Below are 27,923 nucleotides of genomic sequence, written 5' to 3'. Positions count from 1 at the left end.
AGACAGAGTCCCATTCAGCTGTCCCACCTTTCCTGAGCTTAGAAAAAAAGGTGTGATTTTTTGGGGGGTGTTCTGGAGGAGAACCCACAGTTGATCTTCCCAGCACCACACATTGCCCCCCCACCCCAATGTGTACAGACAGACGGCCCCAAGCAGAGAAGGGTTCAGATTTGTGCCTTTCTTTATTGTTAGCACTTTCTCTGAGCAGAGGACACCACTTTTGTGTTGTATTTAGTACTTTGAGCCCCTGGCTTTGCTCTTTTCTCCAAATTTCTCACCCAGTGCTTTCTGCAAGTTCATGTTCATAGCATTTTTCTGGTGCCACCGTCCTGCAAACAATAAGGAAGGAGTTATCACAAATCACCCAGAGGGCCTCTGGGATGCCCAGGCCTCAGAGGTGATCCATAACTCTTCCAGGCCCTCCCCAAGGCTCTATCTCCTGCCCTGGATTCTTTCTTGGGCCTTGAGGCCTACACAGCCTGCCCAAGGAGGGGAGTGCCCACCTCCCATTACCCCCAGCTCCCCACCTACCCAGATCATCTGTCTTCCTGCCGTGCCAGTGTTCTGTGTCCCGCACTGATTTCTCAATCACCTCTGGGGTGTAAGAGGCCTTCATGAGGCTCTTCGTCTCCTCGGGGGCACCTGGAGAAACCCACAAAGAAACCTCAGGTTCCCCAACTCAACAGAGTTTATACTTGTATGTCAGTTTCCCCTGTAGATGGCAGACTGCGGAAAGGTAGGGAGTTTGCGGAGAGTTTCAGAGTAAGGCAGGCCTAGATGCAAACCTCAGCTCTGTCATTTACGGGCAGTGGTTCCAGATAAGTTGTTAGCTTCTCTGACCTTCAGTTCCTTTATCTATACAAAGGAACAAAGTTCTCCTGCAAGGTTGGGAAAATTAAATTATTGGACATTCATTGGAGCATCTGGTATGTCGCAATTAATTAATGCATATCTTTTCAGAAAGTTTATCTCTATACGTAAAATTAAAACACACAGGAGGAAATAAGTTACCAGACCAAGACCCAGCAGAAACACCAGGATTTGAATGATCATATACAGAATATAAAATAAGTATAATGCTTGAAGTTATAAAAGAGAATAAAATATGAGCAAAGAATAAGAAAGTATCTAGAAAGAGAACACAGATTGGTAAAAGAAGTAAGTGGAACTTTTAGAAAAGAAGCATATTGTTGTCTGATGTGAGGTGCGGTTGAGTCAGTTTCAACTCATAGTGACCCTATGTACAACAGAACAAAACAGTGCCCAGTCCTGCACGACCCTCACAATCGTTGCCATATTTGAGCCCATTGTTGCAACCACTGTGTAAATTCATCTCGCTGAGGGTCTTCCTCTTTTTTGTTGATACTCTACCAAGCATAATGTCCTTCTCCCGGGACTGATTCCTCCTGACTGATCCCTCTTGATGACATGTCCAAAGTGTGTGAGACGAAGTCTCGCCATCCTCGCTTCCAAAGAGCACTCTGGCTGTACTTCTTCCAAGACAGCCTTGTTAGTTCTTCTGGCAGTTCGTGATGTATTCAGTATTCTTCGCCAACGCCAATTCAAATGGATCAGCTTTTCAGTCTTCCTTATTCATTGTCCAGCTTTCGCATGCATATGAGGCGATTGAGAACACCATGGCTTGAATCAGGCCCACCTTAGTCCTTAAAATGACATCTTTTCAACACTTTATAAGAGGTCTTTTGCGGAAGATTTGCCCCATGCAATATATTGTTTAAGTTCTTGATTTCCACTTTCATGGGCATCGATTGTGGATCCAAGTAAAACAAAATCCTTGACAACTTCAATGTTTTATCCATTTATTGTGAGTTTACTTATTGGCCTAGTTGTGAGGATTTCTGTTCTCTTTCTGTTGAAGTGTATATAGCCTTTGATCAACATCAGTAAGTGCTTCAGGTTCTCCTCACTTTCAGCAAGCAAGGTTGTGTCATTTGCATAACACAGGTTGTTAATTAGTCTTCCTCCAATTCTAATACCTTGTTCTTCTTCATATAGTCCAGCTTCTCAGATTATTTGCTCAGCATACACATTGAATAAGTACCGTGAAAGGATACAACCCTGATGCATGCCTTTCCTGATCTTTAAACGCCATAGTATCTCCTTGTTCTGTTGGAACTACTGTCTCTTGATCTAGGTACAGGTTCCTCATGAGTACAATTAAGTGTTCTGGAATTCCCATTCTTCAAAATGTTATCTGTAATTTGTTATGATCTACACAGTTGAATGCCTTTATGTAGTCAATAAAACACAGGTAAACATCTTTCTGGCATTCTCTGCTTTTAGCCAAGATTCACCTGACATCAGCAATGATATCCCGGGATCCACATCCTCTACTGAGTCTGGCTTGAATTTATGGCAGTTCCCTGTCAATGTACTGCTGCAATTGTTTTTGAATTATCTTCAGGAAAATTTTACTTGAATGTGATATTAGTGATATTGGTCAATAATTTCCACATTCTGTTGGATCACCATTCTTTGAAATGGGCACAAATAGGAATCTCTTCCAGTCAGTTGTCCAGGTAGCTGTCTTCCAAATTTCTTGTCATAGACCAGTGAGCACTTCCAGCATTGCATTTATTTGTTGAAACATCTCAATTGGCATTCCATCAATTGCTGAAGGCTTGCTTTTCACGAATGCCTTCAGTGCAGCTTGGACTCCTTCCTTCAATGTCATCAGTTCTTGATCATATGCTACTTACTGAAATGGTTGAATACCCACCAAAGCTTTTTGTATAGTGACTCTGTATTCTTTCCATCTTCTTTTGATGCTTCCTGTGTCATTCAATACTTTGCCCATAGAATCCTTCAATATTGCAACTCGAGACTTGGATTTTCTCTTCGGTTCTTTCAGCTTGAGAAATACCGAACGTGTTCTTCTATTTTGGTTTTTTAACTCCAGGTCTTTGCACATGTCATTATAATATTTTGTCTTCTCCAGCTACTCTTTGAAATTTTCTGTTCAGCTCTTCTACTTCATTTCTTCCATTCTCTTCAGCTAATCTACAGTCAAGAGCAACTTTCAGGGTGTCTTTTGAAATCCATTTTAGTCTTTCTTTCTTTGCTGTTTTTTTAATGACCTTTTGCTTTCTTCATATATGATGTCCTAGATGTCATCCCACAACTCACCTGGTCTTTGGTCATTAGTGTTCAATGCATCAAATCTATTCTTGAGATGGTCTCTAAATTCAGGTGGGATATACTCAAGTTTTGTATTTTGGCTCTTGTGGGCTTGTTTTAATTTTCTTCAGCTTCAAGTTGAACTTGCATATAAGCAATTGATGGTCTGTTTCAAAGTCAACCCCTGGCCTTGTTCTGACTGATGATATCGAGCTTCTCCATCATCTCTTTCCACAGATATAGTTGTTTTGATTCATATGTAGCCCATCTGGTGAAGTCCATGTGTATAGTCATCATTTACTTTGGTAAAAAATGGTATTTGCAATGAAGTCTTTGGTAAGCAAAATTCCATCACTCAATCTCCGGAGTCATTTCTGTCACCAAGCACATATTTTCTAACTATTGATCCCTCTTCTTGGTTTCCAACTTTCATATTCCAATCACCAGTAATTATCAATGCATCTTGATTGCATGTTTGATTAATTTCAAACTGCAGACGTTGGTAAAAATCTTCAGTCAAGCATATAATAAAGAGTTAAGGTCAATGGATGATGAGATGCCCAGGATTTACTTCAAAATAATCTGGAGTGAGGATGGAAGGCTGGGTGGGAGGTAGATGAAACAAGATTGGCTAGGTACTGATAACTATCAAAGCTGGGTACTGTGTACAACATGTATGCATTAAACTATGAACTCTACTTTTCATAAATTTGAAAATTACCATCACAAAAGCTTAAAAACCAATTCAGTGAACAGGTAAAATAGCAGGTTAGATACAGCTGCGAGAAAACGGTAAACTGGAAGATATATCTAAAGTCATCAACTAGAATACAGCACAGAAAAAAAATGATGTGGAAAATATGAAAGAAATGTTAAGATGCAGGTTAAATGAGAAGACCTGACATATATCTAAGGGTCCCTGGGTGGTACAAACAGTTAAGCACTCAGCTACTAACTGAAAGGTTGGCAGTTTGAGTTCATCCAGAGGTGAGTGGGAAGAAAGGTCTGGCAATCTACTTCTGAAAGGTCACAGCCATTGGAAAATCCTATGGAGTATAGTTCTACTCGGACACACACACGGTAGCCATGGGTCAGAGCCGAGTCGAAGGCAACCGGCACATATGCCTAATTGGAGACCCTAAACGATGGACAGAAGAAAATGGGAGAGAGGCAATATTGCCAGAGATAATGGCTGAAATTTTCCAAAATTGATGAAAGTGTGAATCCTTAGATTCGAGACTCATAATTAACTCCAATTAGAATAAATAAAAAGAAGTCCTTATCTAGGCACATTCGAGTAAAATGTTGATTGGAAATCTTAAAAGTAGCCATAGAGAAAAGACAAATTCCTTACAAAGAATAACAATTAGTTTGAATTTAACTGTGGAAGCCAGAAGAAAGTAGATTAATATCGTCAAAGTACTGATAGAAAAACAGTAGACTGCCCAGAACTATTTACAATGTAATCCTCTTCCAAGAATAAGGACAAAATAAAGAATTTTCTGACAAACAGACCCTAAATTTTACCAACAATAGAATCTCGTTTATAAAAACAAAACAAACAAAAAAACCTTCTAAACAACATAACCCAGAGAGAGAAAAAAAAAAAAAAAAAAGATCCCAAGAGGAAGGTCTGAGCCACAAAAAGGAACAGTATGTAAAGAAAATAGAAATCATGAGTAAATATAAGCATACATTGATAATAATAACAAAGCAGTGTCTAATTTATGGGGAAAACTGATGATGATGATAGCTAACCATTTTTTAACATTTACCGTGTGCTGAGCACAGTTATAGGGTTGGTATGAGTCAGAATCAACTTGTCGGCAATGGGTTTTTTTGTTTGAGCACAGTTAGTAAAGGTTTACATAAATTTACTCATTGAATCTTCTCAACAGCCCAAAGAAATAGGGACTATTATTATTTCCACTTTACTGTTGAAGACACTGAAACACAGAGAGATTAAATAACTTGTTTAAAGTCACACAGCTGTAAAGTGAAACATCTGAGACTCAAACCCAGGTCATGTGGCTCCAGAGTTCAACGACTTTGCATATACAGAATTAAAATCCTGTAAATAATAACACATAAACTGGGGAGGGGGAGAGGTCATTAAAGTTGAAGCCTTCTAAGGTCTTTATGTTATTCAAGAAAGCCTAAAAACCTTTACTAACATTAGAGTTTGTTGCCTTGTTGTCTTTGTTGTTAGGTGCTGTTGAGTCAATCTTGACTCATAGCAACCCTATAGAACAGAGCAGAACTGGCCCATAGGGTTTCCAAGGGGCAGCCAGTGGATTCAAACTGCTGACCCTTTTGGTTAGCAGCCGAGCTCTTAACTACTGCACCCCCAGGGCTCTAGAGTTTGTTACCAAGGCATGTTAAAATGCAAAGGTAGCCACTAAAAGAATAGGAAGACTAGAGAAGGGCAAAAATTGCATTGAGAAAAAAAGAAAGCTCACTCTAAAAAAAAAAAAAAAGGGCAGGAGAAGAAGCATGGAAAAAGCAGCACAAATACAAAACAAAACCCAAAAAAGTCCAAATATATCAATAATTAAAATAAATATAAATGGACTAGCCCATTGATTAAAAGATTATCAGATTATATAAAATATTTTCCAGATATATATATTTAAGTAAGCACACTTAAAAGGATACAGAGACAATGGAAGTGGAAGGATAGAAAAAGATATATCATACAACTACAAAGCAAAAGCCATCTGGTCTATCTATATTGATATCATTAAAAAGTACACTTTAAGGCAAAGGCACTATGAGAAATAAAAGTGGTTGCATAATCAAAAAAAAATCATTAGAGTGATGTAATATTTCTAAACTTGCTGCATTGGAATAATCTCAAAATAGATGAAGTAAGAATTGGCAGAGATACAAGGAGAAATTGACAAATCAGCTATCACAGGGAAGAGGTTAAGTACATCTTTCAGTAATGAATAGATCACACAAAGAATGTTAATAGGGAATTAGGAGATTCGGATAGAAGCAATTAACAAGCCTGTTCTATTGGACAAACACAGAACCCGGCACCCAAGAGATTGTTTTCAAGCACACGAAAATCATCTTCAGAAAATGGACCACCTTCTGGGCTACAAGGCAAGCCTCAACAATTTCAAAGACTTGAGATCATTCCAGGCTGTGTTCTCAAACAATGATGCCATCCAAATGGAAATCAATTTTTTAAAGCAATCTTATTGTGTTTGGTATTTATAGCTTTCAAGGCTTACATAACAGAATGTTGTAAGTTAGAAGTGTTGGCTGAAGCCCTAAGGTAAGATAGAGATCAGATATCAAAGTGAACTGTGAAGCCAACTCCTCCCATGGAAATTAAAAGTAAAAATTAAAAGTAGGCGCCTAAAAACCAGTTAGAAAACTTCCCACATCGTGGGTATAACAACGATCAGATCTGGGGAAACTGGCGAGGATATCTTAAAAGGATTTCTTTAGCTTTTTAGGTACTGTGAACACCCCTTCCCCAAAGTGGAGATGGTGCCATCTCTCAAGTTAAATATAGTTACCGGCTGCATTGCCACCGAGTCAATCTTGACTCCTAGCAATGCTATAGGACAGAGTAAAACTGCCCCATAGGATTTCCAAGGCTGTAATCTACAGAAGCAGACTGCCGCATCTTCCTCCCATGGAGCAGCTGGTGGGTTTGAACCACCAACATTTCAGTTAGCAGCCTAGTGCTTAACCACTTTGCTACCAAGCCTCCTTAGATGTAATTAGAAGGGCTTTAATGGGGTTGCTTAGGAGCTTGATGTGTAGTCTGAAGACTTTGGAGGACGCCAAGGCTAGAAAACTGACAGGATGTGAACAGAGAGAGCCTATGAAGAGCACACCATCAAAAGTCAGAGAGTGAGGAGGGATTGGCTAGAAGGAAAAAATGTATCACCTGCTTCATAGAAAGTGCAATAGCATGTTCCACTGGGGTCCTCTGCAGAACCCACAAAAGTGCCCATGAGAGAAATACTCAGCCTCAAACACGGCCAAGCAAGATAGTGCAAAACCATCTCAAGGCAAAACCAGTCAAGTGAATGCTCTCTTGACCCTCTTAGTGGGTCCCTTTCCCCCATCTTGGGACCTGGGACGTGTAAAACAGCAGAAGTGGAAGGGGGAGGGAGTGAGTGCAAAAGAGAGAAGCTGGCTTGGCCTGGGGAGGAGGCGGTGATGATTGACATAGTGGACTGGCAACAGTCAATTGCTGACTTAAGACTTAATCCACTTAAAGTAATAACAGAAACTCCCCCTCTCCCTTCTCACTCTTCCCGCCTCCCTCCTTCTTCTTTCAACTAAGTGAGAGCCGAAAATCTTGGGGCCAGCATGCATTTTCATCCAGGGACACAGCAAGCGCCACCACCGGTGAATAGGTTGGAAAGCCCAATGAGGGACAAAAATTAGCGTGCATGGCATCTCATGAGTGCTACCTGTCCTGATTATACCTCTTTTAGAAGAGAATAAAAGTTGAAAATCAGCCTTCTGAACACCCAACAGGATGAATCAGAAGAAGGACAGAAAGAGAAAGAACCAGGTCTCCTACAGAAGAACAAGAATCCAGAATCCCTTCAGACTTCTTAACAGCAATACTGGAAGCTTGAAGATGTGGAGCAACACCTCCAATATTCTGAAGAAAAGTGGTTTCCAACCCAGAATTCTTCACGCAAACAAACTAAATGTCAAGTATGAGGGCAGAATAAAGATATTTTCAGATATGCAAGTTGTCTTACATTTCTCTCTCACCCTTTCTCAAGTAGCTAGTGGGAAATGTGGGCCAAACCATGGACAAGAGAGTAAACCAAGAAGGAGGAAGACACAGGATACAGAAAGCAGAAAGCCAACACCAGAGAGGTAAAGAACATCCTAGGAAAACTGGTTCGGAGAGATTCCTGGATAGCAATGACACAGAGGAAATCATATGGAAGCAGCAGTGACTCAAGGGCTGGGCGTGTTGAGGGCTGTCCTCTCCAAGATCCCTGCTACCTGCTCTGTGACCCAAAAAGCAGAACGCCCAGGTAAGTCCAGCCCAGATCTAGAATTGTACTTGGTTTGTCTGACCACATGCTGACATTCCCCTCTTCCTTCCATACTCTGCTGCCTAGAGCAGGTGAGAATGTTTTGACCTCCTGAGAGCAGGAGCCATGGTGAGTTTGGAAGCAGAAAACAGATGGTGGACCACTTGCCTGGACCATATTCCTGCAGGACAGCCCATACTGGCCCACTCACAGCCTTATCAGGTGCTCCAACTGCAGAGAGCACATATATCCAGGACTCATGGCCAGGCCACCACCTTCCCCACTCTCACTAAACTCTCAGGAAACCAAAGTCAGAGTAGGACCCAGAGTCTGTTCTATTGATCAGCTTCTGGACCCAGCACCCAACTGTGACAGTTTCCTTATACACATTGCCGACACTGGGTGTTCGTTTTATTTGTGTTTGACAAATAATCATATAGTGTTTGCTGGTGCAAGGTTCTAAGCACTATACAAATATTAAAACATTTTATCCTCTTTAAAAAGTAGCCTCAAATCCCAGAGACAATGCTCCCCAGAACTTCTGATGGCACAGGACAGGAACCATCCCCGAAGACAACTCATCAGGCATGAAAAGGACTGGTCAGTGGCGGGGAGAGAAATGCTGATGAAGAGTGAGCTAATCAAATCAGGTGGACACTGGAGAATGTGTAGGCAACTCTTGACTGAAGAGGGGATGAGAAGATATAGAGAGAGGGAAGATGGCAAAATTGGCACGAAACGAGAGACTGAAAGGGCTGACTCAATAGGGGGAGAGCAAGTGAGAGAAGGGAGTAAGATGTATGTAAACCTACATGTGACAGACTGATTGGAATGGTAAATGTTCACTTGAAGCTTAATAAAAATTAATTAAAAAAAAAAAAACTCCCCATTCCCCTTTGCTCTAGGCCCTGGTGACCACCAACAAATATGTATTCTCCGTGCGTTTCCTACTCTAGGTATTTCACATAAATGGAATCATACAATAAAAAAAAAAAAAAGTAGCCTCAGCAATGGGCTCGAACATATCAAAGATCGTGAAGATGACGCAGGGCTGGGCAACTTTTTGTTCTGTGATACATAAGTTTGAATGAGTTGGAGCCAACAAGACAACAACTAACAACATTCTGCTAAAAACCCTATGTTGTTGTTAGGTGCCGTCCAGTCGGTTCCGACTCATAGCGACCCTATGCACTACAGACCGAAACACTGCCCGGTCCTCCTCCATTCTTACAATTGTTGTTATGCCTGAGCTCATTGTTGCAGCCACTGTATCAATCCACCTCGTTGAGGGTCTTCCTCTTTTCTGCTGACCCTGTACTCTGCCAAGCATGATGTCCTTCTCCAGAGACTGATCCCTCCTGACAACATGTCCAAAGTATGTAAGACGCAGTCTCGCCATCCTTGCCTCTAAGGAGCATTCTGATTGCACTTCTTCCAGGACAGATTTGTTCATTCTTTTGGCAGTCCATGGTATATTCAACATTCTTTGCCAACATCACAATTCAAAGGCATCAATTCTTCTTCGGCCTTCATTACTCATTGTCCAGCTTTCACATGCATATGATGCAATTGAAAATACCATGGCTTGGGTCAGGCACACCTTAGTCTTCAGGGTGACATCTTTGCTCTTCAACACTTTGAAGAGGTCCTTTGCAGCAGATTTACCCAATGCAATGCATCTTTTGATTTCTTGACTGCTGCTTCCATGGCAGTTGATTGTGGATCCAAGTAAAATGAAATCCTTGACAACTTCAATCTTTTCTCCATTTATCATGATGTTGCTCATTGGTCCAGTTGTGAGGATTTTTGTTTTCTTTATGTTGAGGTACAATCCATACTGAAGGCTGTGGTCTTTGATTTTCATCAGTAAGTGCTTCAAGTCCTCTTCACTTTCAGCAAGCAAGGTTGTGTCATCTGCATAACGCAGGTTACTGGCGAGTCTTCTCCAATCCTGATGCCCCATTCTTCTTCATATAGTCCAGCTTCTCGGATTATTTGCTCAGCGCACAGATTAAATAGGTATGATGAAAGAATACAACCCTAATACACACCGTTCCTGACTTTAAACCAATCAATATGCCCTTGTTCTGTATGAACAACCACCTCTTGATCTATGTAAAGGTTTTTCACGAGCACAATTAAGTGTTCTGGAATTCCCATTCTTCACAATGTTATCCATAATTTGTTATGATCCACACAGTCGAATGCCTTTGTACAGTTAACAAAACACAGGTAAACATCCTTCTGGTATTCTCTGCTTTCAGCCAGGATCCATCTGACATCAGCAATTATATTCCTGGTTCCACATCCTCTTCTGAAACCAGCCTGAATTTCTGGCAGCTCCCTGTCGATACACTGCTGCAGCCGCTTTTGAATGATCTTCAGCAAAATTTTGCTTGAATGTGATATTAATGATATTGTTCTATAATTTCCACATTCGGTTGGATCACCTTTCTTGGGAATAGGCATAAATATGGATATCTTCCAGTCAGTTGGCCAGGAAGCTGTCTTCCTTATTTCTTGGCATAGACAAGTGAGCACCTCCAGCACTGCATCTGTTTGTTGAAACATCTCAACTGATATTCCGTCAATTCCTGGAGCCTTGTTTTTTGCCAGTGCCTTCAGAGCAGCTTGGACTTCTTCCTTCAGTACCGTCGGTTCCTGGTCATATGCCACCTCTTGAAATCTTTGAAGATCGACTAATTCTTTCTGGTATAACGACTCTATGTATTCCTCCCATCTTCTTTTGATGCTTCCTGCATCGTTTAATATTTTCCCCATGATATCCTTCACTATTGCAACTCGAGGCTTGAATTTTTTCTTCAGTTCTTTCAGCTTGCAAAATGGCGAGCGTGATCTTCCATTTTGGTTTTCCAGCCCTATGAGGTTATGTTAATGGTGGTGGAATAATTTGGAAAAGAATAATGGGAATAGTTGCACAACTTGAAGAATGTAATCAATGCCACTGAATTATACATGTAGAAATTGTTGAATTGGTGTATGTTGTGTATATTTTCACCAGAATAAAAAAATTAAAAACCTATGAGGCAGGTGCTATTATTATTCATATTTTACAGAGATGGGAACTAAGGTTCAAAGGGGTTGTTGTTGTTTGCTCTCAAGTTGATTTCAACTCATAGAGACCTGATAGGACAGAGTAGAACTGCCCCATGGGGTTTCCTAGGCTGTAATCTTTGTGCAAGAAGATCGCAAGATCTTTTCTTCTGCAAAGCAGCTGGTGAGTTCAAACCACCTACCTTTTGGTTAGCAGTTGAGTGCTTAACCATTGCACCACCCATAAGCCTGTTGCCATTGAGTTAATTCTGACTCATAGTGACTCTGTAGGACAATGTAGAACTGCCCCATAGGGTTTCCAAGGCTATAATCTTTACAGAAGCAGATTGCCACATCTTTCTCCCTCAGAGCAGCTGGTGGGTTCAAACAACTGACCTTTTGGTTAGCAGCCTAGTGCTTAACCATTGCACCATCAGGGCTCCTCAAAGGTGTAGAGTGCCTTGCTATTAGGGGCAGAGCCTAGATTCAAACTCCAACTGAATGACTCCGAGCCTGTGTTCCTAGTCACTGCAATGCTGCCTCTCTAACTCAAGGTGGCCCACCCTGAGCTCTGAGCTCCTGAGCCTTCTACCACATCTATCTGCTCCACGCCTGCTCCACCTGTGGCACCTCATCACAATTCCATCCCTCTGGTTTTCAGGCTTTGAAGGCATCTTTAACTTCTCTTTTTCTTCTCACACCCATACCCAATCTGTCAAGAAATCCAATGGGCTCTACCATTCTAAATACATGCTGAATCCAACCACTTCTCCCCAACTCCACAGCCACCTCCCTGGTCTGAGCCATGATCATCTCTCGCCTGGACAAGTGCAGTAGCCTCCTCATGGGTCTCTCTGCTTCTACTCTTGCCCTATCGTATTCTGTCCAGTCTCAACAGCCAAAGGGACCTTATTAAACATAAGTTACGTCTCCAAAACCTTACAATGGCACCAAAAAAAAAAAAAAATACAAGTAAAAGCCAAGGTCCTCACCGGGGTCCTCCTGCCTGACTGCCCTTCACCTAGCCATCCATAGGCCTAACCTGCTCCCTTCCTTCGAGTCTGTGCTCAAGCCTCACCTCCTCAGGGAAGTCCACCTGACCCGTATCTTTGATATTGCTCAGGGTTTCATTGGAGTCACTGGATGGTGCAAAATGGTTAACATGCTGGGCTGCTAACTAAAAAAGTTGAAGGTCTGAGTCCACCCTGAGACACCTTGGAATAAAGGTCCAATGATCTACTTCTGAAAAAATCAGCCCTTGAAAATCCTAGGTGCCTCTGGAAGAAAGGCTTGTGATCTACTTCTGAAAAATCAGTCACTGATAACCCTATGGAGCGTAGTTCTACTCTGATACATGTGGGGTCATCATGGCTCAGATTTGATTCTTTTTCTTTAAGAGGTTTTACATAGGGGCTAATACAATAAAGAAAAGGAAAGGGATTACCAGCAAAAGTCAAACAAAAGTCAGGATGCTGGTTCCTTGGTGGAAGAAAGGGTGATACAGCCGGGAGAAGTACACAAGGGCTTCGAGGTTCTGGTAAAGCCCTCCCTTAACCTTGGAGGTGGCACAGGCTATTGGATTTATTGTTATTATTTACGGTGGCTTTCGTTTTAAAGTCTGTTTTATCTGAGATTAGTATTGCCACTCCTGCTCTTTTTTGGTTGCTATTTTTTTATTTGCTTGAAATATTTTTTTCCATCTTTTGATTTTTAATATATTTATGTCTTTGTTTCTAAGGTGTGTCTCTTATAGACAGCATATTGGTGGGTCTTGTTTTTTTTAATCTGTCTGTCACTCTCTGTCTCTTTATGGGTTCATTTAAGCCATTTACCTTCAATGCGATCATCCATACCCACTAATACCACTGCTGTCAAGTTGATTCCAACTCATAGCAACCCTATAGCCCAGAGTAGAACTGTGCCACAGGGTTTCCCAGGAGCCCCTGGTGAATTTGAACTGCTGACCTTTTGGTTAGCAGCCACAGCACTTAACCAGTACATCACCAGGGTTTCCATGGATAAGTGTGAGTTTATTGCTGTCATTTTGTAGTGCCCTTTTTTTTTTTTTTTTTGGTCGTGCTGATGTTTTCATTATTCCTCTTACTCTCCTGTGCTGAATTCCTTTTGTTTGTGGATTTTCTTTTAGTTTCTTTCATTTTTGTACATTTTGTGTTTACTGAGCCTTTATGTTTTTCTTCTTTATTTTGATGGGTAGGTTTGTTAACTTTCTTTGTGGTTGCCTTGAAATTTACCTCTGTCTTCCTAAGTTTGAACCAGTCTTTTATTACTTGATATTGCCTTGCCTTCCTCTCTGTTTGAAAGTTTTATGCCTATACCATTTATTCCTTCTTTTATTGTTCTGACATTGTTGTCTTTTACAGATTGAAGTCTCTGGTTTCCTGTTATCTTAGGGTTCCAGGACTGACATTTGTATCTATTTTACCTAGTTTTCCTCCAGAGAGACACCATGATGTTTCTGTCTATAGTGCCATGTTGGCTCCACCTCCTCAGATTTATTATCATTCTTTAAAGAGCACATACAGATTTTATACACTCTTCTGTATGGATGGTAGTTTTTGCAATTAAAAAAATGCGTTGTGACTACGTTGGTTTAAACACAGGAATGCAAGTTTGGTTTGATATTAGAAAATCAACTCATATGACTCACCACATAACGGATGAAATGAAAAAATATATGATGATCTCAATAATTGTGGTATAAATAGTCAAAACTCAACACCTATTCATAACTTTTTTTAAATTAAAATGCAAATTAGGAATAAAGGAGAACTTCCTTAACCCAACAAATAGTTCTTTAATTTCATTTTAAAATATGTTAAGTTTCCAGATGTGCGTCATAAATATTATGCACATGTGGAAACTTAAAGGGTGGCAGAGGTGCCACTGTAGGTCACTGGGGAAAGGATGGAATTATTCAATAAATGGTGCTGAGACCATTGGTAATCCACCTAAAGAAGGGATTAAAAATGAATCCCTACTTCACACCAAAAGCTGAAATCAACTCCATGTGGATTAAAGACTTAAATTTGAAAAGCAAAACTAAATGTTTTAAAAGACTGTAAAAGATTATCCCTATGACTCAGCATGGGATAAGATTTCTTCAAATTGCTCCTCCTGAAACCTTCTCTACCTCAGTAAACAGCAACCCCATCCTTCCATTTCTTCATGCCAAAAACCCTGAAATCAACCTCAGCTCCTTTCACACCCCAAATCCATTCATTGGCGTATTGTTCACTCTTCCTCATGCTAGTAAACCAGTTGCCATCAAGCCAAGTTGATTGATGTGTGTTGACCCCATGTGTGTCAGAGTAGAACTGTGCTCCCATACAGTTGGTTTTTTAAAAAAATAATTTATTTTATTTTGGTTGTTGTTGTCAAGAATATACACAGCAGAACATACACCAATTTCATAGGGTTTTCGGTGGCTGATTCTTCGGAAGTAGATCTTCAGGCCTTTCTTCCGAGGGGCCACTGAGTGAACTCAAACCTCCAACCTTTGAATTAGCACCCAAGTACCTTAACCACTTGTACTTCCCAGGGACTCCTCCACCTTACGCAAATAGTCAGAATCCTATTACATCAGGACGCCTTCACCACAGCCACTCTGGGTGGCCATAGCGCACAACGGTGCCCTCTGGAGTTGTGCCATTCACTAGCCTGGCTCCCTAGTCCAAGCCACCATCATCTGTCCCACCTGGGTTTTTGCAGTTGCCTCCTCACTATCTTCTGTTTCTGCCCCAGCTGCCCTACACTCTGTTCTCCACACAGCAGCTGGAGTGGGCCTTGAACCTAGGTCAGACAATGCAACTCTCCTGGTTAAAACCCTCCATCAGCTTCCCCTGTCACTCCCAGAAAAGACCTCACAGTGGCCTACAACTCCTTCATGACCTAGCCCATTTTCTCTCTGATTTCATCTACTGACATGTTCTCCCTCACTGCTGTTCAGCCACGTGAACCTCACCAACCTCCAACAGCAAGCACACAGGCTTACCTGGGTGGGTGGAGGCAGACAGGGGCGCACAGGAGGGGCACACTGACAGTGGTGTTCTAGGGGTGGTAAAGCCCTATTTTGTAGCCTTGCCAATTTCTGGAGTGTAAATACTACTACCAGGGCTGATGTTAAGATACTGTGATGATGCCCTCTGAAACTATTGCCCTGAGATCACCTTTAAACCTTAAACCAAAAATATCCCCTGAACTCTTCTTAAAACCAAACAATAGATTAGCTCAACTAGTAAAGAATGTCTGCCTTGAGCATTATGCTCTTATAAGATCTGTCTATATGGGACCAAACTGACAACAGCAACTCCGATGATTAGATAGAAACCTTAGGGGGCAGTGAGTTTATGTTCATGGGGGAGGAACAACTAGGAAAAGGAGGGTGAGAATGGATGCACAGCTTGAAGAATATAACCAATGTCACTGAATTATACACGTTGAAACAGTTGAATTGGTGTATGTATATTCTCAACACCACCAACAACAAAAATTGATAAATTATTTTTTAAAAAGAGAGATTTGAGAAAGGTAGTATGACGGTGCCAATCACCTCAGAAAACTTAACAATGGACCCTTGTGAGCTGGTGCAAGCTGGCTCCGGAACCTCCTTGGCACAGTTCTGTTTCTTAGGCTGGATGGTGGACCCACAGATGTTTTCATATTATTCTTTACACGTATGTATGTGTGCATTGTCACATAAGGTTGTAGGTGAGAACAATTTTGTGAGAACTGTTAAAGAGAGAAGTGGAAAGCAGGGTTCCTGAGACCCAGGCCAGAGGAGAATCTGAGCTGTATTTCCCTTCCCCTCCACCACCCCACACCACCCCTGCTACAAGTTTAAAAGAAAACCCAGAAAGGCTTCCACTGGGTGTCTGGTTCCTCGGGTGACAGGGATCTGTGCCAGGTGGAGGAGGTTTGCCGGGGAGGGAGCAAGGAAGAGGGCCAGAAGGAGCTGACCCACTGCAATGAGGCTGAACTGGAATGTGGGGGCAGAGAGAAGTCCCTGCATGCTGACCATAGACCCCCATCGGAACATTTCAGAAAACCTTTGGGAATAAGGTCATCACCAGGGAGGTGACCTATTGCCAGAGAAAGACTGTAGAGTTTGAAAGCAGAAGAAAAACCTGAATTAGAATCTCAGGTCCCCTTCATTTGACTGAATGGTCTTGACAAGGTGTCTCAATTTGCCTGTGAATGGAGCTAACAGTACTCCCCCCAATCAAACAGGACCACGCTGACCCACAGCAAACACTGGAAATGTTGGAGTCTCCAGCCCACCCTTCTTTTTCCCAGGAGGCACCACCGCTGGACTCTGAAACAAAAAGAACCACCTGACAGCTACTGGGCATACTTTATATTCTGTGGGCCAAGAGCTTTCATGCTCAGGGTTCCATAGAATCCTGCCAGCAACCCAAGAAGGGCCATGCTAGCATTAGCCCCATCGTGCTGAGGGGGCACTGAGGCTCAGAGAGGTGAAGGATCTGGCCCAAGTTCACCAGCTAGTGAGTGGCAGACCTGCACTTGGAACCCAGGAAACCTGATATTGTCAATGTGACCAAAGGTGCCCAGGCCAGCAGTGCCTAGGCCTCCTACTGGCAGATTAAGAAGCCAGAGGTGTCCAGGGAGTGAGGAGCTGACTGTCAGCTGGGCTTTGTGCACAGTGTGACCCACTTGCCAAGGGGACTGGCCATTCCCAATACTGAGCCCAGGGCCCAGCATAGAGAAGGCCCTTGGTGATGGTGAAATGAGTGGCTCTGGTGGTATACCCCAGGGTCACTAGACCCCATATGAGGTTCAGGAAGAGTGGACACCCCAAAGGTCTTCCTTGGCCAATGTTGTCAGGACCATGGGCCTTCACAACCTCTACCCTTGCCCTCAAGCCTGACCTTGAAACAAGTTTGACCGCATATTGTAGCCCAGATCATAGTAGTCTGAGAAGATGGAGGAGATTTCCATGGGGCTCTGGATCCTGCTGGGCCATGAGTTTGACCTCTTCTGGCACTCTACGACTTCATCAATGGCCCTTCGAGCCTGAGCAAGGAGGGAAGGAGAAGAGACAAGGGATGGGAAAACAGGGCCAACCCCCACATCTCCTCTCTAGCTCCTCCTCCCTCTGACCCTTTCCTCACCACCCCCTAACCCCCCCTTAGCCTGTAGTGCTCCACAAATCCCTGGGGCTTAGGGAGCTGGGAAGCCACACACAGACACACATACACACACATGCACAGACACACAGACCATGGGCTGGGGGCAACAAGGATAGGAACAATCATAAAACCTCCTCCACACATTGACCAGCTGCCCTGGGCAGAATTAGGAGAGGTCCTTGTAGGGGACATTATTCCTGCCTGTTATAAATGAGGAAGCTGAGCCTCAGAGAGGATAGAGCCTCACCCAGCTCACCCAGTGGGTAAAGTACAGAGCCCTGGCTAGCCTCTTAGAACGAAAGCATCACGCAATGTCAGCTCAAGGTGGGCCCTTAGACTTCACAGAGGCCTACTCATTTCTTGTACCAATGGGGAAACTGAGGCCCAGAGAGGTTGAGCCCAGGCCTATCAGCCAGGAAATCTGAGTTTGAGTCCCTACTCTGCTATATACCAGCTGCTGACTTTGGGTAAGTCTGTACTTCTCTAGGCCTCAGTTTTCCTACTTGTAGAATGCGGGGAGGAGAGAACTGAATGGTCTTTGAAATAGCTTCCAGCTCTGACCTTTGCTGGCTTGATGACAGCTGTGACTGACAGCTGGGCAGAAAAGCCAGATCTCTTGATTCAAGAATAGGACAGTGATCAGGAGAGAAATGTCATCTCCCCAAGACAAAGAGAGGCAGTGAGAGGTCATGACGGTACAAAGAAACCTCAAATTGGAACAAGAGCCTTTGGTGGTGAAGGGCGTTTAGGGATTGCAGCCTCCTAGACTTGCTGGCAGGTGGGGTCACCACACCTTAAGATGACAAAGTGGAAGGGGACCCTGGGGGCAGCCTTTATGACCCTGGATCTCCCACTTGTGCACAGTGTGAACCTGGGCAGACATATCGCCTCTCTGAGCTTCAGTTTTCCCATCTCCTTGGCCTATTGCACAATGTAGTTACCAAGGAGGATTGACATGGCGGCCTTGAAAATATGTCTGAGAAAGCCTTAACATTTGATTATGAAAGGTAATTGAATTTTATGTCAAGTTTCAGTTGATTAGTAGTGATTGCCTAGAATGGTGTATATCAGGTGGGAAAGAGTGCTAGCATTGATTAGTCATGTCTGTCATGAATACAGATGAGGAGAGCTATGATATGTGTGCCGTGTATTTGCCAGCAGGGTCTAGTCCAACTGCCGTGCTTTACAAATGTAGTTACTAAAGCTCAGAGAGGGGAAGTAATTTATGCAAAGTCACTCAGCTTTCAGGGGCAGAGCCGGGATTTAAACCCAGGTCATCTGATTTCTAACCAATGCTGTCCGCTCACTCAATGCTGTCTCCTTAGGAGATTTGTTCAAATTGAAAACATCCAATTCAAACACAGGGCTTATAACTGCAAAGACACTAAGGACCAGGGCTCCAGAATCTTCAGACCCCATCCACAACTGGGTGATTTGGTGAAGTTATCGAACCCCTGTGTGTCTCATGTTTCTTATCCATAAAATGGGGATAATGAGAGTACTTTCCTCATAGGGTTTTTGGGAAGGTTAAATGGATTGTTATATGTGAAGGGTTTAAACAGAGTACAGAGCCTGCACAGCAGGTGCTCAGTAAGCATTAGCTTTCTAATGACACTGGAGCCCTGGTGGCGCAGTGGTTAACAGCTCACCTGCTAACCAAAAAGCTGGCAGTTCAAATCCACCAGCTGCCCCCTTGGAAACCCTATGGGGCAGTTCTACTCAATGACAACGGGTTCGTTTTTTTGAGATGATATTATTACAGGGACCCTAATAAGAGCAGGTTTCTTTTGGGTCCTCGGCGTAAGTCTCTCTGGGAAACCCTCTTGCTGCCCCCCTTAGCCTCCTCTCCGCCTGGTCTGACACCTGCTCCTCGGTGACCAGCTGGTCTACCACGTTGCTCCCAAACTTGTGGCGAATGTTGTCAGGAATGATGCTCTTCTCCTGGCACACAGCTGAGCCCCTTCTGTCCTGGGTCTCCAAGCCGGTACCTCCTTCAGGCCCCTGGCCCAGAGGAGCCACCTCTCGGAAGGTGCCGCTGCTCTCCTTTGAAGTAGATCCAGAGCTCCCCTTCTGCAGGGGCTTGGGCTGTGGGTCCATCCCCAGAGAGTCCCTGTGGATGGTCGCTGAAGGTGGAGGTGGCACCCTCTCCAGGTGGGCCAGCCTTAGCTGGCTGCTTCCAGTGCTGCCTGCCCGGTTTGGGGGTGAATGAGGGGAGAGCAGGGTCTGGTCCTTGAACTGTGAGGTGTCCAAGGGGCTGCAGGTAGTTCTCCACGAGTCCGTGTTCTGCTGGGGCTCCTTGCTATTCAGGTGGGCCCTGGTCAAAGTGGTTGTACCTGAATGGGGGGAGAGAGACAGACAGACAGACAAACTCAGTGAAGGAAGGAGACACAGAGATGGGGTGGGGGGAACAGACAGACACAGAGACCCAGAGACAGAAAGAGAGACAGGGACAGAGAGAAGTCACAGAGTCAGCAGCATGGTGAGAAGGAAGGAGAGAGACAAAGAAAGAAGATGTCTCAGCCACCAAGCCCTCCACTCACAGAGTCACAGTCACTTTCTTAACCCATGTCGCTTTGACAATAGGGGCTGCAACCCAAGCCTGTCCAGCCTTGAGACTTTAAAACCCAAGAAGCTTTTCTACTCTGCACAACAGGGTTACCATGAGTCAGAATTGACAGCAATTAACTACAACCTAGCCCTGCAGACACCTTGATTTCGGACTTTTGGCCTCCACAACTGTGAGAGAATAAATTTCTGTTGTTTTAAGTCATCAGGTTTGTGGTAGTTTGTTACAGCAGATCTAGGAAGCTAGTACATTTGCCTTCAAATGCAGCCCCACCAAGACGTCCCCTGACACCGCCCCCAGCAGGGTCAGCTTCCTCCTCTCAACTCCCAAACATTAACTACATCTCTCAAGACCCTCAGTTTGTGAGCTACAGACCACCTCATTTCCCCTCCTAGGTGGAGAAGGGAGGGGTGTTGAGGTGGGGTCCGTGTGGAATGAGTCAGCTCTGGGCCATCACAGCACCCACTGGAGACTCTGCGTGCATGAGATGATGGTGGAGTGACTCGGTGAGGGAGGGAGTAAGGGGTGCCTGCAGGGTGTCAGGCCCTTAGGAACACCACCTCGTAGATTCAAGACACTCATTTCTTCTCATTCTAACATCTCTGACATCAGCCTGTGTCTTGGTAATCTAGTGCCACTGTAAGAGAAATACCACAAGGGGATGGCTTCAACAGTTTATTCTCTCACATTCCAGTAGGCTTGAAGTCTGAATTCAGGGCATCAACTCCAGGGGAAGGTTTTCTCTCTGTGTTGACCCTGGTGGAAGGTCCTTTTCATCAATCTTCCCCTGGTCTAGGAGCTTCTCCATGCAGGAACCCCAAGTCCAAAGGATGTGTTCTGCTCCTGGCACTGATTTCTTGGTGGTATGAGGTCCCCTTGTCTTTCTGCTTGCTTGTCTCTTTTATATCTCAAAAGAGACAGACTTAAGACACAACCTAATCTTGTAGCTTGAGTCCTAGCTCATTAACATAACTGCCTGTAACCCTGCCTTATTAACATCGTAGAGGTAGGATTTACAACGCACAGGAAAATCACATCTTATGACAAAATGGTGGAAAATCACATAATATTGGGAATCGCAGCCTAGCCAAACTGACATACATTTTGGGGGGACACAAATAAACCCACAACAGCCCCCTCTGACCATCTACAGGCTAAGAAAGCCCTGATTCGTGGCTCATCTGGCAGTGTTTTTTCTTAGCGAACATACGTAATGATGTATCACACAGCCCTTAGAGACTTGGAGTACACCATTAAAACACAGAGGAGTAGGAACTTTTTTTCTTACTGGGAAAAGCCCAGGACAGAGTTCGAATCACCTCCACTGCCTGCCTCATCCTCAAACCTGGGTTACTGCTGTGAAGATGTTTGGTAGCTTCCCTCCAAAGCTTTCTGGAAGGATCCTCTATCACTCTCCAAAGATACATAGTTTTGTTTTGCTTTTGTTTATCAATGAGATTAGATTCTATGCATTGTTTTGTAACTTGCTACTAAGCACTTATCATTATTCGTTGGAGGTCTATTTGGGGCTGTGACTACAGACTGAGATTCCCTTTCAAACAGCTCAGGATTTACCCCCTGCCCCACATTCAGCTGCCTTAAGCATCAGGCTTTAGGGTTTTCATTTAACTCCCACTGGATCTTGCTTTGCTGTGGCCAAGTGCTGGTGCTCTGGGACAGAGCCCCTAGTCCACCACATGGGAGGCTGCAGACTCCTCCCCAGGGCAGTGGGAGACAGAGAAAGCTGAGGCCCAGGCCTGCCTGTGAGCTGAAATCAGATAGCCTTATTCTGTTCTCGACCCTTTGTCCCTGTCATGGATTGAATTGTGCCCCCAAAATATGTGTCAACTTGTCTAGGCCATGATTCCCTGTATTGTATGGTTGTCCTCCATTTTGTGGTCTGATCTAATTATCCTCCATTTTGTGATGTGTTGTTAATGTTATAAGGCATGTTAAGACATGTAGACGTTAATGAGGCAAGATCAGTGTGGGGTGAATCTTGAGTCACAGCCTTACAAGGGGATGTGACTCAAGTCACATCCTTGCTTTTACAAGAGATAAAAAGGAAAGAAAAGTGAGCAGAGAGAAGAGAACCCTCACTACCACCAATAAAGAAAAGCCAGGATTGGAGCATATCCTTTGGACCTAGGATCCCTGTGCTGAGAACCTCCTAGACCCAGGAGAAGATTGATACCAAGACACATGGAGATTTTCAAGGAAACTCAGGCCCACAGATGTTGCAAGGAGACAAGGAAGGGCCTTCCCCCAGAGCTGATAGAGATAGAAAGCCTTCCCCTAAAGCTGTCACCCTGAATTCAGACTTCTGGTCTCCAGTCCCTTACACAAAAGGCAGAGGTGAAACCTGTTCCCCCAGGTGACCCTGCCTTCAGTCCTTACCCAGAGCTCTGCCCCAGCAAGCAGGGAGCCAAGCTGAGGGTTAGGGATGGTGGGGAGGGTACCTTCTCAGAAGAGGCAAGCAGAGAGCAGGAAAGGCACTCGGCACCCAGGGAGTCAATCACAGCCCCTTGTCCTACACTTGGGTAGACTGAGACTCAGCACAGGGATGAGGTCCTCCCTCGCCCCACAGAGCTCAGGACTCAGACTCCTCCATCTCTCCAGGCTGCGCTCCTGGCTATCTCCTCTCACAGCCTAATCACACTGTTACCACATCATCCACATCATGTAATGTAATTGCCTGCTCGCCTTCTGCCTGTCCCTTGAGGTTATGAGTATTTTAATGGTGGGGACCTCATCTTGAATCCCCTTCCTCAAAGAACTAATGCATTCATCTACTCATTCTACTGTGTGCCATGTGCTGTGCCAGACACTGGGGTTACAACAGTGATCTAAAGAGGTCAACCCCCATCCTCTTAGAGCTAAATGTATGTGGAATGAATGAAGGCATGAATGAATGAAGGTCTGCATCTGTCATTTCTGGAATCTCATTGCAACTTCACATTTTCTCCACTCCGTTCTTCCAGCTATACAATGGGGATGGTAAATCCCAAGGAGAAAAACCCTCGATGAGATGGCTGGCACAATAATAACCACCAGAATGGACTCAGACATATCAATGGTCATGAAGATGGTGTGAGACCAGGCAACATTTCCTTCTGTTATACATGTGGTCACCAGAAGTCCCAGCAGACTCAAAAATTTAAAAAAAAATTTTTTTTTTTTTTTAGGCAACTAAAAAAACCCAAAAGCAAATCCAGTGCCATCAAGTCAATTCCGACTCATAGCGACCCTATAGGGCAGAGTAAAACTGCCCCATACAGTTTCCAAGGAGCGCCTGGTGGATTCAAACTGCCGACGCTTTGGTTAGCAGCCGTAACACTTAACCACTACACCACCAGGTTTTCCCAAGGCAACTAACCAACCCAAAACCAAACCCATTGCCTTCTAGTGGATTCTGTCTCATAGTGATCCTACAGACAGAGTAGAACTGCCCCATAGGGTTTTCCAAGGCTGTGATTTTTATTAAACAACGCAGGAAGCAAAGACAATGTAAGGAATACGCAGAGTCACTATATCAAAAAGAACTGGTTGACTTTCAACAACTTCAGGAAGAAGCATGTAGATCAAGAACCGATGGTACTGAAAGAAGAAGTCCAAGCAGCACTGAAGGCATTGGTGAAAAACAAGGTTTCAGGAATTGAATATACCAACTGAGATGTTTCAACAAATGGATGCAGCGCTGGAGGTGTTCACTCCTCTATATCAAGAAATTTGGAAGACAGTTACCTGGCCAGGCGAAGAGATCTATATTTGTGCCCATTCCAAAGAAAGGTGATTCAAAAGCATGTGGTAATTATCAAATAATATTATTACTATCACATGCAAGTAAAATTTTGCTGAAGTTCGTTCAAAAGCAGTTGCAGCAGTACATCAACAGGGAACTGTCAGAAGTTCAAGCCATATTCAGAAAAGGACATGGAGCAAGGGATATCGTTACTGATGTCAGATGGATCTTGGCTAAAAGCAGAGAATACTAGAAAGATGTTTGTTGTCGTTGTTAAAGAGGTCCTTTGCAGCAGATTTACCCAATGTGATGCGTCTTTTCATTCCTTGGTTGCTGCTTCCATGGCTGTTGATTGTGGATACAGGTAAAATGAAACCTTGGACAACTTCAATCTTATCTCTGTTTATCATGATGTTGCTCATTGGTCCAGTTGTGAGGATTTTTGTTTTCTTTGAGGTATAATCATAGTGAATACTGTGATCTTTGATCTTCATCAGTAAGTGCTTTAAGTCCTCTTCACTTTTCAGCAAGCAAAGTTGAGTCATCTACATAATACAGGTTGTTAATGAGTCGTTCTTCAATCCTGATACCCCATTCTTCATATAGTCCAGCTTCTCAGATTATTTGCTTATCATACAGATTGAATAGGTATGGAGTAAGGATACAACCCTGACGCACACCTTTCCTGACTTCGAACCACATAGTATCCCCTTGTTCTGTCTGAACAACTGCCTCTTGATCTATGTAAAGATTCCTCATGAGCACAATTAAGTGTTCTGGAATTCCCATTCTTCGCAATGTTATCTGTAATTTGTTATGATCCACACAGTCGAATGCCTTTGCATAGTCAATAAAACACAGGAAAACATCCTTCTGGTATTCTCTACTTTCAGCCAGGATCCATCTGACATCAGCAATTATATCCCTGGTTCCACGTCCTCTTCTGTAACCAGCCTGAATTTCTGGCAGTTCCCAGTCAATATACTGCTGCAGCCATTTTTGAATGATCTTCAGCAAAATGTTGCTTGAGTGTGGTATCAATGATATTGTTCTATAATTTCCACATTCAGTTGGATCACCTTTCTTGAGAATAGGCATAAATATGGATCTCTTCCAGTCAGTTGCCCAGGAAGCTGTCTTCCTTATTTCTTGGCATAGACGAGTGAGCACCTCCAGGGCTCCATCAATTCCTGGAGCCTTGTTTTTTGCCAGTGTCTTCAGAGCAGCATGGACTTCTTCCTTCAGTACCATCGGTTCCTGATCATATGCCACCTCTTGAAATGGTTGAACATCGACTAATTCTTTTTGGTATAATGACTCTGTGTATTCCCTCCAACTTCTTTTGATGCTTCCTGGGTCATTTAATATTTTCCCCATAGAATCCTTCACTATTGCAACTCGAGGCTTGAATTTTTTCTTTAGTTCTTTCAACTTGAGAAATGCCAAGCGTGGTCTTCCCTTTTGGTTTTCTATCTCCAGCTCTTTGTACGTGTCATTATAATACTTCACTTTGTCTTCTCAAGCCACTCTTTGAAATCTTCCGTTCAGTTCTTTTACTTCATCATTTCTTCCTTTTGCTGTAGCTAACTGACGTTCATGAGAAAGTGTCAGAGTCTCCTCCGACATCCACCTTGGTCTTTTCTCTTTCCTGTCTTTTCAATAACCTCTTGCTTTCTTCATGTATGATGTTCTTGATGTCATTCCACAACTCATCTGGTCTTCGGTCGCTAGTGTTCAATGGGTCAAATCTATTCTTGGAATGGTCTCTAAACTCAGATGGGATGTACTCAAGGTCATACTGTGGCTCTCGTGGGCTTGTTCTGATTTTCTTCAGTTTCAGCTTGTCAGTCCCGCACGTGTCTGTCAGTTTGTTGTACTGTGGGGGCTTGTGTGTTGCTGTGATGCTGGAAGCTATGCTGCCAGTATTCAGAAAGGTGTTTACTTGTGTTTTATTGACTATGCAAAGGCATTCAACTGTGTGGATCATAACAAATCATGAATAACGTTGTAAAAAATGGAAATTCCAGAACACTTAATTGTATTCTTGAGGAACCTGTACATAGACCAAGAGACAGTCATTCGAACAGAACAAGGAGTTACTGTGTGGTTTTTTAAAGTCAGGAAAGATGTGTGCCAGGGTTGTATCCTTTCACTATATTTTTTCAATCTGTATGCTGAGCAAATAATCCGAGAAGCTGGACTATATGAAGAAGAACACAGCAACTGGACTGGAGGAAGACTCATTAACAACCTGTGTTATGCAGGTGACAGAATTTCACTTGCTGGAAGTGAAGAGGACTTGAAACCCTTACTGATGTAGATCAAAGACCAGAGCCTTCAGTATGGATTGCGCCTCAACATAAAGAAAACAAAAATCCTCACAGCTGGATCAATAAGCAACATCATGATAAACAGAGAAAAGATTAAATTTGTCAAGGATTCCATTTTACTTGAATTCACAATCAACATCCATGGAAGCAGCAGTCAAGAAATCAAACAAAACATTGCATTGGGCAAATCTGCTGCAAAAGATCTCTTTAAACTGTTAAAAAGCAAAGTGGTCACTGTGAGGACAAAGATGTGCCTGACCCAAGTCATGGTGTTTTCAATCACCTCATGCATGCGAAAGCTGGACAATGAATAAGGAAGACCAAATAAGAAATGATGCCTTTGAATTACGGTGTTGGAGAAGAATATTGAATATACCATGGACTGCCAGAAGAATGAACAAGTATGTCTGTTCAAGTACAACCAGAATGCTCCTTAGACGTAAGGATAGAGAGACTTCATCTCACATACTTTGGACACATTATCAGAAGGGACCAATTCCTGGAGAAGGACATCATGCTTGGTAAAGTAGAGGGTCAGTGAAAAAGAGGAAAACCCTCAGTGAGATGGATTGATAACACTGATTGCAACAATGGGCTCAAGCATCACAACGATTGTGCAGGTGGCGCAGGACCGAGCAGTGCTTCGTAGGGTGGCTATGAGTCGGAACCAACTTGACAGCACCTAACAACAACAACCTCTATGGAAGCAGACTGCCCCGTCTTCCTCTGTGGAGCGGCTGCTAGGTTCAAACAAACCTTCATCGATTAGAGTTGAGCTCTTAACCAGGGCGCCACTAGGGCTCCATAGGCAGCTAACAACAAATCCTACTTCACGTGGTTATCACAAGGATCAAAAGAGCAATGATCAGAGTTTTGCAACCTTAGCTGTTTATCAGAATTACCCAGGGCACTCCTTAAACATACAGCCCCTCCCAGAGCAGATACACCAGAGTCTGTGGGAGAGGTCAGGAATCTGAGGGTTTAACAAGGGCTCGCTGGAGAAAGATTCCAGTGGGAATCCCACCCAAACTCACTGGGCTCCCAGTCCCAAAGCCCCGCCCCCACCTGCTGGCACAGCCACCCTTCACTTGCTTGTAGGGAGCCTTCCCAGAGCTAACTCTTCCCAGTCACCGCTGCATTGAAACCCTTTGCTCATTCTCAGGGAGGAGCCCTGCCCTCTGACTAGACCCAGAACCTGGCCTGTGCTCCTCTCTCACCTCCCCCAAACCCGCGAACTCTATTCTTTCTCTTTCCACGGCTGGCTCCTCTCATTTCTAGGCCTTGCCCTCACTGTTACCCTGCCTGGAACACTCTCTCCTCCCCTCCTGGGGCCCAAGTCACCCCCAGGCTTGTCTCACTCATGGCTTACATGTACCCCACCCTCACCCGCGGCCATGTTCTCCCACAGCCCTGTCCTGGTGCACTGAGTCATTGTTTCCCCTCATAGTTCTGAGCCCCCTAAGTGGGGGCTGCTGCCGTGGAGTCAATTCTGATTCATAGTGACCCTAGAGGACAGAGTACAACTGCCCCCACAGTGTTTCCAAGGAGCAGCTGGTGGATTCGAACTGCCAACCTTTTGGTTAGCAGCCAAAGCTCTTAACCACTGTGCCACCAGGGCTCAGAGTGGGGACTGTACTGGGGTCATAATCCCCAGGCCTGGTAAGATGGGAGATGTAGGGGAGGCGCTTGCAAGTATTCCTTCTCCTCTCTTCTTCTTCTAGAAGGCTCCAAGGAAGTCAGGGCCAGATGGTGAGCCTGGGGACCAAAGCAAGAGTGAGGAAGAAGAGAGGAGCTGCTTCCTGATGCCCCCAGGGGTCCCCTCTCCGGAGGGCCTGGATGTGGATTCACCATGTCCCTGATCCCTGGTTCCTCAGGCCTACCTGCTCTGTGGCTCAGCTCCAT

At 43.9% G+C, this 27,923-nt stretch overlaps 1 protein-coding gene across 1 annotated transcript; it reads right to left on the bottom strand.

Moving 5' to 3' along the window:
* CIMIP4 (ciliary microtubule inner protein 4) lies at positions 1 to 27,923 on the bottom strand. The gene is made up of 5 exons (XM_003419784.3): positions 27,902 to 27,923; positions 19,247 to 19,716; positions 17,123 to 17,267; positions 532 to 642; positions 1 to 329 (listed from the first exon to the last, which is right to left on the bottom strand). Exons 1-5 carry the CDS (start codon positions 27,921 to 27,923, stop codon positions 232 to 234), a joined length of 846 nt encoding a protein of 281 aa, XP_003419832.1. The 3' UTR covers positions 1 to 231.

The sequence above is a fragment of the Loxodonta africana genome, chromosome 4 (assembly GCF_030014295.1).
Source record: "Loxodonta africana isolate mLoxAfr1 chromosome 4, mLoxAfr1.hap2, whole genome shotgun sequence".
In the NCBI taxonomy this organism is placed as follows: domain Eukaryota; kingdom Metazoa; phylum Chordata; class Mammalia; order Proboscidea; family Elephantidae; genus Loxodonta; species Loxodonta africana.
The sequence above is the reverse complement of the archived record's forward strand: the minus strand, read 5'-3'. Positions and strand labels throughout refer to the sequence as shown.

Bases quoted from the DNA above. Each gene is read 5' to 3' on its own strand.
- CIMIP4 (XM_003419784.3), bottom strand. From the start codon at position 27,923: ATGGAGCTGAGCCACAGAGCAG. The intron at 19,717-27,901 runs GTAGGCCTGAGG...CCCCCCATTCAG, and splicing joins GGAGCTGAGCCACAGAGCAG to GTACAACCACTTTGACCAGG. The intron at 17,268-19,246 runs GTGTCAGACCAG...CTCCTTGCTCAG, and splicing joins AGCTGGTCACCGAGGAGCAG to GCTCGAAGGGCCATTGATGA.